The 14,625-nt window shown below is 34.2% G+C and overlaps 2 protein-coding genes across 2 annotated transcripts; both read left to right on the top strand.

Moving 5' to 3' along the window:
* Positions 1-7: 7 nt before the first annotated feature.
* LOC116159092 lies at positions 8-2,491 on the top strand. Its single transcript, XM_031471995.1, has 2 exons — positions 8-406; positions 459-2,491. The coding sequence occupies exons 1-2, from the start codon at positions 241-243 to the stop codon at positions 2,036-2,038; spliced, it is 1,746 nt and encodes a 581-aa protein (XP_031327855.1). The 5' UTR covers positions 8-240; the 3' UTR covers positions 2,039-2,491.
* A 7,334-nt stretch (positions 2,492-9,825) lies between these two features.
* On the top strand, positions 9,826-12,237 carry LOC116163876. The gene is made up of 3 exons (XM_031478007.1): positions 9,826-9,937; positions 9,992-10,165; positions 10,218-12,237. Exons 1-3 carry the CDS (start codon positions 9,826-9,828, stop codon positions 12,194-12,196), a joined length of 2,265 nt encoding a protein of 754 aa, XP_031333867.1. The 3' UTR covers positions 12,197-12,237.
* The last annotated feature ends 2,388 nt before the right edge of the window (positions 12,238-14,625 follow it).

Here is a 14,625-nt window from a genome sequence, read left to right on the forward strand (position 1 = left end):
GGTAAAATTAGTTTAAGTCATTAACGAGATGTTATTATTTTTGGCTATCAGTTGGGACTAACAGTATAAGTTATATTCTATAATTTAAGACAAGGATGTCTATACACAGTTTAGTATAACTTCATTTTTGTAAGGTCTTTGATGAGAAAAGGAGTATAAGTTGACTTATACTATTTTACACATATCATCTTAATAAAGAAAAATAGTTTAAGTTGACTTATACTGTTTTACACACTACTAATGGAAAGTTTGGATTGTACTTCATTCCCCCCGTCAAGTCAGTCTCATGTTGGTTGTGCGTGGGTGCGTGTGCTTGCGATTTTATCATCACCGATCAGCAGTTCTATGCAAATAATGGCGTCAGAAAGAACGAAACGCATTCTAAGGCTTGCTGAACTTGATATTGGTGTGTATAAATTGTATTTTAGATTGTATTTTTTAAATTATAAATTATATAGATATTGAGGTTAGCAGTTCGTCCCCGAGACCCGTGAAAACGATTAGAGATGTGTTTGAAAACGACATTGTAGAATCTCTGGTGAAATTTGATTCTGGAACTAATACAAATGAAGTCAATTATGGCAACAGCGATACCGAATATGACGATAGTGATGCTGATAAAGACTATACACCTGATAAAGAGGAAGAAGACAGTAGTGAGAGTGATGAAATAAACGTTGAAAATCAACTCCTACTTGAAAAGGAAAATGTAGAGGAGAATTCACAAAATATGCAATCCGAAGCCAAATCTACCAGCAAATCAAATAAAAGAAGTAAAGGAGGGGTCCATTCAAGGAAAAACAGAAGGGAAAGAAAGCAACAGCGAAATTTAGGAAAAAGCTACATTACGGCGAAGGGAAAAGAAAAAAAGCAAAGAGAAATGCAAGAGTTGCCAACTTGTAGGATGAAATGTACTGATCGAATACCTCCAGAGGTACGTAAAAGCATATTTAGAGAATATTGGTCATTAGGAGACCGCAACAAACGTGTTGCTTATGTAGCAAGTCTAGTGGATACAACAGAAACCGCCACTAAGAGGAAAAGGACTGCAGATCCTGATAAGGAAAAATATAGAATGATTACCCACACCTATCACTTCAAGGTGAACGGCGAAAGATTGAAAGTGTGCAGAGGCTGTTTCATGAAAACATTAGCCGAGACACAAATGTTTGTGACATTGGCTATTTCAAATTCAAACTCGTTTACCTCTGGAATTACATATGACGATCAGAGGGGTCGAGCAGAGCCTGCCAATAAGCATTCACCCAATATGATACAAGATGTCATTGATCATATAAAATCCTTTCCGTCTTATAAATCGCATTATACCAGGAGAGATAACAACAAAAATTTTTTGGCCCCCCATCTAACGTTGCAAATAATGTATCGACTATACTGCGAAGGTCGCGAGCCTCGAGTTTCTAGAAGAATTTATGAAAGGGAATTTCATAATATGAACTTGGCATTCAAACAACCAAAAATTGATACATGCCATAAATGTGACATGCTCCATATGAAACTTAAAGTAGAAGAAAACGAAGAAGAAAGAAAACGTGTTCAAGAAGAGATAGAAGTTCACCATGCCGAGGCTGATAATGCGTACCTGAAGAAAGATGCGGACAAAAAGTTTGCCAAGGGAAACGATGACATCAGATGCTACACCTTCGACCTACAGCAGTGTCTTCCAACCCCGTATGTTAACTCATCTATTGCTTTCTACAAGAGACAACTTTGGACTTACAATTTAACAATGCACGATTTAGGAAGTGGTGGTGTTACATGTTACATGTGGCATGAGGCCGAAGGAGCTCGTGGTGGTAATCAAATCGGAACTTGTTTGTTTAAGCAGTTAACAGATTTGCCTACTAATATTAAGCATGTAGTACTTTATTCTGATACGTGCGGAGGGCAAAATAAAAACTCTCATGTTGCTGCTATGTTTTTATGTGCTATGCAACAAAATAAGAATTTAGAAGCCATTGACCACAAATTTATGGTGGCCACAGTCATATGGAGTGTGATGTCGATCATGCTTTGATTGAAAAGCAAAAGAAAAAATTAGGCATTGAAATATCCCATCCACATGATTGGTACCAACTCGTTAGAGGTGTGGGCAAAAAAGAAAAGTTTCTGGTGAAAGAATTAGACCACAGCATGTTTTTGAATTTCTCTGCTTTGTATAGAACTTCATTGACATTAAGGAAAAAGGACTCGGAGGGGAACTCTTTTAAGTGGCACGATGCCAAATGGTTTCGTTATACTAGAGAACCTAGTAAGGTATTTTTTAAAACATCCTTTAATGAAGATGAGCCATTTAAAGAATTGAATTTAAAACGTCGTGGTAATAAAAACACAACCTTAAGTCCAACAAAGTGCTACACAGATACTCTACCCATTACTAAAGAAAAAAAATCGAATTTGTTGGAGCTACTGCCTTTAATATCCTTACCTTTCCGTGATTTCTATGTAAACTTAAAAACGTCCAATGATATTGCAGACAGTTATCCAGATATCGAAGAATTTGATGGATAATGCTACACAAGCATAGAGTATTTTGCACAGTACCTCTACATTACAAATTTGTGTTTATTTTTGTACTACCTTATTTTTTAAATAAACAAATTCAGCTAATAAACAGGATTTAGTTACAAATTATTGCCACCTTAAAAAATAACCCATTTGAAGTTGTTGCACTTATAGTACATGTCAATCATTAGCATGGTACAAACAGTATGTCACATTTATTTTTTTTATTATAAAAAATTGAAAATTTATATTTCCCCAGCAAAACGGTGCTTCTAAACCCTGTGTAAGTATGTAACTCGTTATAAAATATTTTTAAAGCATAATGTTAAGGTTGACAAAAACTTATTTTCCAGTTTACTAAAAATGAACATTCTTGACTTATACCTTTTTCCCCACCCACCACAGATTTAACGCATCTAGGTTATTAGATCTTTTGAACTTAACGAGGTAATTAAATTTCAATTTAATATTCCTCTTGATTTCCGGGGTGAACCATTTAGGAAAAGAGCGTTTACTTTTGTGTCGAGAACGCGGAACAAAATTGTAACATGTTCTATCAATGATAGAATAAAAATGAGAGCACGCTTGGTCTACATCTTTGTACTGAAGCAGGAAAGACCAATCAATCAAAGATAAGGAATTATATAATCCCTCAAAGTCAGCTTTGTAAAAGTTGTAAGAGTAATTGTCTTTCGCCGTTGTAAAGTTTGGATGTTTATATACACTTACAAATATGATAAGCGCAGGGTGATGAGTATCTTCAACAACAAACGGACTATTGTCTCTAATAATTTTACAATTATAGTTACTAATTATAACATCTAAAAGTTCTGTCATTGGAATTGCGGATATCATTGAATTGTTCTAGATTTAATATGTCAATGTAATTTCTAATTATGTTAGATTTCGTGTCGTTTATATCACCTGTAGAGAATTGGGGTATATTGAAATCCCCTAATAACAAAATTTTCTTGTGCGATGCACATAATTCCTCAAATAGTTCAAAAAATAGTTGATATTCAATTATACGAGTGTCTGGCGGAATGTATATTACAAAAACACAGTGAAGTGGCCGACATATGTAATTTTTAATCTCATTTGTAGAACAAAAAAAAGGAAAAAAACATATACAATCAATTTGCCCATAGGACATCCATTAATGTACTAGTGCCATGTGTTTATAGTATAACCATACATGGCCGTTAACTAATTGTAATGCAATGGCTATAAATGATGTTCATTCGTTTTGTTAATGACTTGCAGTAAATTACACCTACAACCTATTAAACTGTATCGAAATTAGAAAATTTTAGTACATTTGAACTCGTAAATCCTTAACGTTCTATTTTCCATTATTTTATAGGACGCTCATATAAATATTTACGGTTATTTGATTAATTATCCTGCATCATTGATAATGGCACACTGGTAAAATCTCTTTGATTAAATATACTTGAAATACAATGTTTAGATCGGATTGTAAAATGTTTTAATTGATTACACTTTGTAGTAATTTTGAAACTGTATGCATTAAGAAAATTTCATTGGCGTATCACATTTATTATGACTGTGAATTCCCTGATTCTAATGTACCAAGCGAAACACGCAGCTGCAAAATTAATCCATTCATTATGTTTTTGATGAATTGTGTTTGCTAAAGCATTAATACGGGATCGCGTTTCCAACTTAATCACGATATACTGCAGAATTGCGTTAAATAAGACTGCAAACAAGTCGCGGAGTACAGCCCAATAATAGAACAAATGAGAAAACTAAATGTTACATGATAGCACGAACACAAATCTTTATTATACGTTAATGTTACCGTTTGTAGAAAAAATGCCGAATGGAACGGAGAAGAAAACCAGTAACATGAAAGTGCGTGTATTCCGACTTCCTTAAAAACATAACCTTTTTTAATTGGAGAGTAAGAAACATGAATTTAAACAGAAACGAATTCAGCATAAAGAGTGTTAAATAAACGTGAATTTTTCCCGCTTTTTTTTACCGGGTTTACTAGCAGATTTCTATAGAAAAGCGAAACGCGTTTAAATAGCAGCCAGCTTGAAACATATTTTTCCCGAGACTCCGTATTTCGTTCACTTGTTGACAAATGCAGTCGAAAGCAAAACGCACACTTCGTTTTTGATTTCCACTAATTAGTGTAACAAACATAGTAAGCGTCTGTGAAATAATAACTGAAGTGATATTGACAGTATCTCGCTTCATTTTTAACGTGTGTGGGTATTGCATAATACAAATACCACTTGATCTTTTAGTATATTCGCTTCACACTTGTGTGAAAAGTGTCTCTTTCAGCGCTCGATATGTAATATACTACAAATTATTATAGATCTTGTAGAAAAGTAGTAAATCTGGGTATGTTCGTCTGTGGGTTCGCATCGTCATCATCAATGTTCATTATTAACGAGCTTCTAGCGAGTTCAGGATTTTGCAATGTCTGTCCGTTACCACGAATGGACCGATTACGATTAAATTTTGCAGGTGGATTCTTTATCAAATTTGTAGATCGGAGTGCGTAAATTGGCAATATAGACCAAAGGAAGGCTTTTTTGACATATTCGTTAGTTACGCACCGAATTGCATGAAATTCAAAATGAGTATAACTTTACCCATGTAATAGGCAATGACAAATATAGCTTCTTTTTCAGTGGGTACTGGAAGTAACCCATTGGCAGTACGCTCCCATCGCATTCGGTCGGTTCCAAATGGATGTCTTATCAGTTTTGGTTTTGAAGATAAATTCTGTGCGCATGCTGTCGTGCTGCTGCTCGAGTAGGAGGCAAAGAACGGAGGTGGCAGGAATGTTTGGAAACAGCATATAGAACTACAGCGTGGTGCGTCAATACTAAACTACGGTACGCCTCTTTAGACGGCTATAACTCCAGAAATATTAATTCTATCTAATATCATGTAAGAAGAATTTTACGAGGAATACTTTTGTATTCTACAATTTATTGTTGGCCTAAAATCAATATTTTTGAAGAAGAAAAACACTAAAATCGTACTTTTTATTTGTTTAAACAATAATAATAATGTTTATTGGTGATATATACGTAGCTGCGTATTTTCACAAGTCAGTAAAAGATATCACAATACATATGTAAAAACAATCAACAGGTACAAAGTAGATAATATATGGCAATGACTATGGCAGAATCAGTGAAATGATCTTGGTAACTGCGTAGGTATTTTAAGGAACGCTAAATTTATCGTTGATGTACTCTTCTAAAGAATAATAGGCTTTTTTTTATAAGTGAGTTTTTACGGTATTTTTGGACAACCTGAGATTTAGGTTTTTTATTGTACTTGGTAAAACATTAAAGAGCTTTATGGAACGCCGTTGTATCTTTTAATAACTGTACACCCGGACTAAAAAAATTAACTATAATTGACGCAATGGTACTAAAATTGATAGCAATTTACTTTGTGTTAACAACAATTGCCTAGTTGAAATTAATAATTGCATTTAAATCCCAAGTAGAAATTAGTAATTTGTGCAATAGAATTAAAAATATCAAGTCGCACACATTGGTAAATGAATTAAAAATATGAAGGCGATATTTTTAAATCACATATAGCAAATTGACCTGCCCTCTAGTGTGGTTAGATTAAAGTGATGTATATTTGCTTGTGTAAAAACGACTTCAATCTGTTCAATTCGTTTATAACCTAACTTACCTAATTCACATTTGTTTATTCTTTTGTTTTTGCATTGTTTTAATCTGTATTCCATTTGCATAATGGATAATAATGAGAGTAATATATCGGCAATATTACGCAGGATTAGAAGTGTTATAGGCAGCGAAGTACGTAATTATGAATCCAGAAGTAATATAAACCTGGAAGAAATTAATGCATGTCTAGAAAACTTGCAAAGAATCGAACATCGTATTTCATCTGAAACATTCAACTCTATACATGACGTTTTACTCAATTTAACAACAGTACAAGGAATAAGCCTTGATAATGGTTTCGCTGCCGGAAGAATAGGTACATCAGGTGAATAAGTCAATTGAATAGTTGCTATTGTTTTTATAACGGTTTCTCCCTTAGGCAAAGGCCGCCCATCCGTTCAAATAACTGTTGAACAATTGACTCTGCTGTACAAAGAAGGATACAGTGCCACTCAAATGGCAGATCATTTTAAATGTTCAAAAAGTGTAGTATATAAGAATCTCCATGGAAATGGGTTTTACTTAAGAAATAGATACACAAATATATCGGACATTGAATTAGAAGAAAAGATTGCTGAAATTTATGCTAAACACCCCCATTGTGGAAGTGAGGTATTATACCTACACTTACTTTTAATCACATTCTTATATTATGACTCCACTTTTAGATGATGAATGGATATTTACGCGCAGAGGGGTTGACTATTCAAAGGAAAAAAATTCGTGCAGTACTTACCAGCATTGATACAGTCGGTGCTGCCAAACGGTGGAGCAAAAGTATCAAAAGACGAACTTATAAAGTGCTTGCACCAAATGTATTGTGGCCATGGATGCGCATCTAAAACTTCATCGGTACACCAATCCTAGTATCGTATACAGCATTCTGCTTAATTAAAATTGTACAAAAATTCGACAATAAAGATCCAAATTAGTTTACCAAACTTTACTTCCAACTGATACTCAGTAAATGTTTAACAACCAATAGATAACATAGAATGGTTATTTAATAATAAAAGTGAGTTAAGTACTAATTTTTATAATGACCATTTTCTATTTGTATCTGGGGATTCGTTACCCATGGATGTATAGATGGCTACTCCAGAATGATAATATTTGGACTGTACAACATCAATACAAGCAGAGCCTGTTGTAAATTTTTTTGTGAATGCAGTTAACCAATACGGACTACCTTCTAGAGTTCGTTCAGACCACGGATATGAGAACATGTTCGTTGCTTTACTTATGAATGTAATCCGTGGAATGAACAGAGGTAGTCATATAACTGAGAAATCGGTGCATAATCAACGTATTGAAAGGTTGTGGGTTGATGTGTACAAAGAAGCAATTAGTCAAATATTCAATCGGCATAACTTCCATTTCACAATCAACGGCATCAATATACCCTGTTTAAGGTCTTCTAAGTTCCTCGGCCTGCTAGTAGATGAGACTCTCTCCTGGACTTATCATGTGGATGAGGTGTGTAAGAAAATTAGCAAAGCGCATTATCTAATCATGGTCCTGAAAAATTCATTAAGTGAAAGTGCTTTGTTAAGTGCCTACTACGCGATGGTGCATTCTGTCATATGCTATAATATTGCCGTTTGGGGCTCCTCGTCAAACTGGGAACGAATTTTACAAAAGAGGGTGTTACGTCTAATTTTTAACTTGAAATACAACGAAACATGTAGAGTTGTATTTCGAAATTACAAAATTCTTACTTTCTTCTCGATCTATGTCTTGAACGGTGTTTCGTATGTGAACAGACGCAAACATCACTTCATGACCCACAAAGACGTACATGATTATGATACTCGACACCGGGAACGCCTGCGACTGGATAAGCCAACTCACTCGTTCTACAAGAAGTCACCAGAATATAAATCTGCTAGCTACTATAACGCTCTTCCCGAATCTGTAAAATCGGCTGCGACGTATTCACAATTCAAGAAAAGGGCCAAGGATTTTCTTACGTCAGGTGTCTTTTACAGCCGAGCTGTTAGGTATTACCGTCAAATAATAATTTTTTAGAGCCCTATTGATACGTTGACTTGTAAATAACTATTATAAATAAAGTTTTTGAAGGAAGTAATAGTATCAGCGATTTAATATATAGGAGTCTTGAATCATATGGAGTTGCTGTGGACAGAGTAAATACTGACCCCGTACCTGAATCCTCATTTGCAATTAATATTACTCTTGATGATGATCAGAAACATTACATGAACACTATTCTTCACAGCAGCTTATCGAACCGTGATAAATATATTTCCTGTGTTCAGTTTTTAACTAGCACAGAAAGTGCAGATGTGTAGCATATTCAATAGTATATTGAAAGACAAGTGTTACAATGCGACCTATTGTAATACGACTATCTTGTGGCACGAGTGGCGACGCGAAGCGTAGCCACGAGTGTCCGCAAGATAGGAGTATTACAATAAAGCATTGTAACACGCGTTTTTCATACTATTTTTTCTATTTCGGTGCTTTAATTCATTAAAAAAATCATTATCAGAAACTATAGAACTAACATGTTTTATGTTGGGAACACTTTTTATGCCGTTAAGTTTTAGGTTTTCCGCCGAAAACAGTTGTACAAAATCATCATTGTGACACCGAAATAGAAAAAATCTTTTATGTACTTATCAATTTGTTATATTCATTGAGTGTGGTTTCGAAATGATTCAGTAGTGCCTTGGTGCTACTGTAGACTGATTTAATGTTATAACATTTATGGTTTATTATTGTATTATAGGATTAACAATAAAAATATGTATAACCATTGTTCTATTCAATGAAAAACGTTTAAGCGTCGTTCGCACCCACTTTGCATAAAACCATCTATCATTCTATCACATTTAAAATGCCAAATTTTGGGATTGAATGAATTAATATTTATGAAATCGCACTTTCAATCTGACGGCAGATCCCTTAGAACACTTAGTCGAGAGCGATAGAAATCATTAAAAGTATCTTTGTTTTTACCAGAAATATCAAAACCGTTAACACAATCTTGGATAAAACATTTTCTTTGAAAAAATCTGGCAAATTACAAAAACTAATATAGAGTAGGTATTGAAGGGGAAATATCGTCATGTGCAACACTATTGAAAAGTTTATTTAAGAATGTTAGTTAAAGTAGGAAAATATAACATGAAAAAAGTATACTCAAACATTATTGATACACAGATAAAAGTTACTTCGTTGGTTTGGTGCAAAACTATCCTAAGTCCATTTTTGTCGCAAATTGACTTAATGATACAGCCGCTATAATTAGAACGCGAACTACAGTGCAACACTATCCTATGTTAACTTTTTCAATTTTACAGTGTTTTAATTCGATAAGACGCATTCTATCCTAACTAACTACGTACTTTTATTTGTATTGAAAACTATTCTATGTCCATTAAAGGGACTTAGGATAGAACGATACTGAAATATACAAATTCACCTTGGTCTCTATACGGGACATAGGCTATGTTTCTATGGTAGTATTTTTGAGTTTGCGCGTGTTGCACGATGCAAACACGTGTCACGCGTTAAAAATCACTTTTCGAGGAAGTGCCTGCATAGCAGATTGTTATTTTGTTGTTTCTACGTTAAAATGGGCGAAAGAGCGCGAAAAATATTGGGTTTGCTGCAAGATAATGCTGGTACACTTGGTTCCAGCACAAATAGAAATACAAGCACAACAAAATCTAATAGTGAAATTGAAGGTAATTAATTAGTGAGTTTGTTTAAACAGTATTATAAATCATTTATTTCACAAGGAAATAACCAAACCGAGTTAACGAATGAATTCCATTTAATGCCGTTTTATGTACCGCACGAAACTAAAACAAGTGGCAATTGTGAGTTTCCTAATAGCAATACTCTAACAGAGTTGAAGAATGTATTTGATGGTTGGGAGTACAATAACGATAACTCCGAAAATAATGAAGAAGGTAATAATTACTTACGTTTTTTATTTAGTTTTCATTATTACACCTTTTCTAGGATTGAATAATGATTCATCTAAATCAGATGAAGACCCATATGCTACGGACAGTGATTCGGATTATGTTCCCGAAGATATAGTTACGATGGAAAAGGAATCGGATTCTATAGAAGTTGCACAAAACCATAACAGTAATAGCCCTCAAAAATCTGACATTGAGGAAGTAAAAAAGTCAAGTACAAAAAGGAAGAGAAATGAAAATATTTGGAAACGGAATGTAGCGAAAACTCTAAGAAATAGTGGGAAATCTTACGTAAACATAAGAAACAAGGTAGTTCGTGAAAGAAAATTAAAGAAGAGTTGTTCAGAAAACTGTCGACTGAAATGCCCACAGAAGATTTGTGAAAACATGCGTGAAAAAATTTTTGCACAGTTTTGGAAAACAGGTGATGTTGATCGACAAAGGGATTTTATTGCACGTTTCGTAGATTTTAAAGAAAAGAAGCGCGTACGTGTCAGAAATTCGACACCATCGTCTAAGGATTTAGACAAAGGAGAACCTGAAATATCAAATACTTCAGATTTAAGCAGCCGTCGAAGAATGACATACTTCTACCACTTCGTTTCAGCAGAAAACAAGCGAGAAAAGGTATGTCAAACGTTCTTTCTTAATACCCTAGACATAAGCCATCAAGTAGTAAAAACGGTCGCAAACCGACTTTCTGGAGTGGAGAACAATAATATTGTGATCAGTAAAGATCAAAGAGGAAAAACCCCATGTACGATTCGCCTTACTGATGAACAAAAAGGTATCGCAAAAGATCATATTAATTCATTTGAGAAAATTGAAAGTCATTATTGCAGAAAAGATTCAGCAAAGCAATACTTACATTCGTCACTAAATGTTTCTAAAATGTATCGAATGTACTGTGAGTATTGCGCGAATATAAATAAAGGTCCTATTCGTGAGTCTGCTTATCGTGCTATTTTTAAAAATGAATTTAATTTAGGATTTCATATCCCCAAAAAGGACCAGTGCGATTTATGTACGAATTTTGAACATTGTGTTGGCAAAGAGAAGGAAGTACTAGAAGCGAAAGTAACTAAACACTTACAAAATAAGGATGTTATAAGGACACAAAAAGAGCTAGATAAACAACGGGCCAATTCCGATCCTAATTTTTGCGTTTGTGTTTTTGATTTGCAACAAGTGTTACCATGTCCAAAAATTGAAGTAGGCCCGGCATATTATAAGTCAAAGCTATCAACTTTTAATTTAACAGTATTCGATATCGGTAAGAAACAGGGATATTGTTTTATGTGGCACGAAGTGATTGCTGCACGTGGGTCATGTGAAATAGGGAGCTGCATCCTTGCTTTTCTTAAAAGAAAGGCGCTGGAGGATAATTGCACAGAATTTTCATTCTACGCTGATAACTGTGCAGGACAAAATAAAAACAAGTTTTTATACGTCCTCTTATTGTATGCTGCGGTTACTTATAACTTGAAAATTACTTTACGTTTTATGGAGGTAGGGCATACACAAAACGAAGGCGATTCAATGCACAGCGTCATTGAAAGATGTGCCAGACGGATACCAGTTTACACTCCTGCACAATGGTATACAATTGCGAGAGTAGCTTGCATCAAAAAACCCTATATAGTAAAAGAAATGGAGCAGAAAGATTTCTTTGATCTAAAAAACTTGCTCTCAAAAACTACCAAAAATATAGATAAAGATGTACTGGGAACTCAAATTAAATGGTCAGAGGTATCATGCGTGTCAGTAGATGTTCATCATCCGGAAGAAATTAGAGTAACTTACAAGTTAAATGAATATGAAGGAGTTATTAATATTGCCGATCGTGCGAGAAAGAAGTTAAACAAGCTATCAGAATATGAACTACTGCAGCTACGCAAAGATGCGATTCCCCTGAAGAAACAAAAGTATGATTCTTTAGTTTATCTTTGTAATCACAATTCAATACTAAAAGAATATCAAGAGTTCTTCATTAACTTACCACACGAAACAGTATAATATTAGTTTTTAAGATCTGCTTACAAAAAATTACGTTTTTATTTCTGGTGTATAATTTTAGTTTATTATGTTTGTTACATTTTGTGCGAATAAAAAAATTAATTTATAAATATATTGATTTTTATGATGACTGACGTTGTGGAACGCCATATTTATGACTTTTGCAGATGATTGCTATTATTACTGTGTTTAACTTTCTGCATAAAGCATAATTTATGATTACATCCTCATTAGACCATTAGGACATAGGATACATTATGAGTATATTTCGTGGAAAACTAATATCCTATGTCCACAATTTCTGAATTACTACAATTAATAAAATAAATAAAAGAATCTACAGTAACCTATATTACAAACAATATAATAATTACGTTTTGAGTAAATACGGGAACTTATATGCAAGTAATTGCAATTTTAAATCTTTAATTGATATTTTCTCCAAATTGTTCATTTGTGACTTAGGATAGTTTTGCACCAAACCGACGACTTGTGAATATTACACTTGGCTATACTCATAGGTTGATTCGTGTTTTAAATACGAGTCCATTTCGTCGTTGAAATCTTGCTGAGAATCATAATTGTTACCGATTTCTATAGCATTTGCGCAGGTATGAGCAATTGGTCGGCGTCCCAGTCCTTGGTGATTATGGAACGTCACCGTTTTATAATCAGGCCAACTTGTTGATGCAGTAACAAAGAGCAGAAAAGTTTTGTTCATGAAGTGAACCAACATAGTTTTGTAAATAAAAAAAACCTTCTCTTCATTGTTGGTCGCGTAGTCTGTATCCATTCTTAATCGAGACATTACTTTTTCAGGTGTCGCCTTCATTCGTTGCACCACATTTAAAACATCTGTGATTGATAGTCTATCAAAAAATGATATTACCGCTTCATGTAATCCTTTCTTCATTTCATCAAACAATAGTTTAGGGTCTGAAAGTATACATTTTTCAGCTATTGCACTGATTTGCTCCTGCACTTCTTCTTCTCTTGGTATGTCCATAAAATTGTTTGCCATGAACAACGAACTTAACCTGTCTTTTTCAAATGCGGATAAAATTCTAAAATTGTGGTGTTTTCTTTACTAATTGTCGTTCCGGTGGTGTAACGTATAACAAATAGTCTTTAAGTAATTGTTTTTCCCTGTAATGTTTACTATCATTATTAGATAGGGCTATGTATGCATATGAACAAAGTTTCATGGGGAACTGTTTTGTAACTACAATCATGTGTCCTAGAATTCTTCCAATTAGAACGTAGAGATGCTGCTTCTTTTTCAATAGATGTAAAGGGGGATTGGGTACAACACAATCATGCCCTCTAAAGAGGATCGAATTTGACAATAGCGCTTTCCAAAATACTGTGTACATTTCCATCGTTAGTCCACCTGCATCAACACCTTCCTCTCCAATGTAAATAACAGAAGGGATTGTGTTTACCACTTCAGAATTTTGGTATATTTCAAAAAGTGATTGTATAACGTTGCTTCTAGATACTGACATGCAAGCAAATACTTGTGTTGAAAATTGTGTAGTGTATTGGATCAAATGCTATAAAATATCTTCCAGCAAATACGTACTTGTGTACCTTTAAATGGAATTTTTATTAAATATAGGTCTGAAGAGAGATCAAATTTTTATACAATGTCTGCTCATCAAACGCATTTTAAGCAAGGATGGTAGAGGAAACTGCTTAACATAGAAAATCTTTCACATTTTTGATTTTTAATACACACAATATAATTAATAATAATGAAAAATTCCACATCTAATGGAGTGTCAGAGACGAAGTCATCTAGGCGGTAATCTTCTGTTACCGCACTATCTCTAAAGGAATATTCATCCATGGTCAATGGCTCCATAACTTCAGTTTCTTCTTGTGTGAATAGACTATGTAATGTTACTGGAGTGGGGACTGTATTAGTCGGCAGATTGATTTGAGTTTGAACTTGGTGGACTCGTCTAGATTGAGACGAATTCACAGTTCTTTGTGGTCTTCTTACTCCTGTGAATATTTACAAACAAATTGTAAGCACTTATGCCATGATTATTGCTTAATGCTTATTGCAATGGTAAAGATTAAATAGAGGAAACTCTTCAATTCAGGAAATTGTATACGCTTACAACTTCAACATTCCAATAAAACCAATATGAAAAAAAATCGTTCCTAATGAAATGTTGGGCTCACAGTCCTCTAAAGGGTCATTCTCTGTTGCTGAAGTATCTCTAAAGGAGTCATCTGTCCATGGTTCGATAATTTCAGTCACCCTTTGTGGGAGTAGACGATTTATAGTAACTGGGGTTGGAACTGGAGTATTAGTCAGTCGATTAATTTCAGTTTCTACATGGTGGACTCACCTAGGCTGACGTGAATCCGCAGTTCGTTGTGGCACTCTTACTCCTACCAATATTACAAACATATTACAA

Source organism: Photinus pyralis, unplaced genomic scaffold (genome assembly GCF_008802855.1).
Source record: "Photinus pyralis isolate 1611_PpyrPB1 unplaced genomic scaffold, Ppyr1.3 Ppyr1.4_LG1, whole genome shotgun sequence".
NCBI classification, from domain to species: domain Eukaryota; kingdom Metazoa; phylum Arthropoda; class Insecta; order Coleoptera; family Lampyridae; genus Photinus; species Photinus pyralis.

Excerpts from the sequence above, each read along its gene's own strand:
- LOC116163876 (XM_031478007.1), top strand. The coding sequence starts at position 9,826 with ATGGGCGAAAGAGCGCGAAAAATATTGGGTTTGCTGCAAGATAATGCT. Across the intron at positions 9,938-9,991 it reads ATCTAATAGTGAAATTGAAG|GAAATAACCAAACCGAGTTA; the intron begins GTAATTAATTAG and ends TTATTTCACAAG. Across the intron at positions 10,166-10,217 it reads CTCCGAAAATAATGAAGAAG|GATTGAATAATGATTCATCT; the intron begins GTAATAATTACT and ends CACCTTTTCTAG.
- LOC116159092 (XM_031471995.1), top strand. The coding sequence starts at position 241 with ATGGAAAGTTTGGATTGTACTTCATTCCCCCCGTCAAGTCAGTCTCAT. Across the intron at positions 407-458 it reads GCTTGCTGAACTTGATATTG|ATATTGAGGTTAGCAGTTCG; the intron begins GTGTGTATAAAT and ends TAAATTATATAG.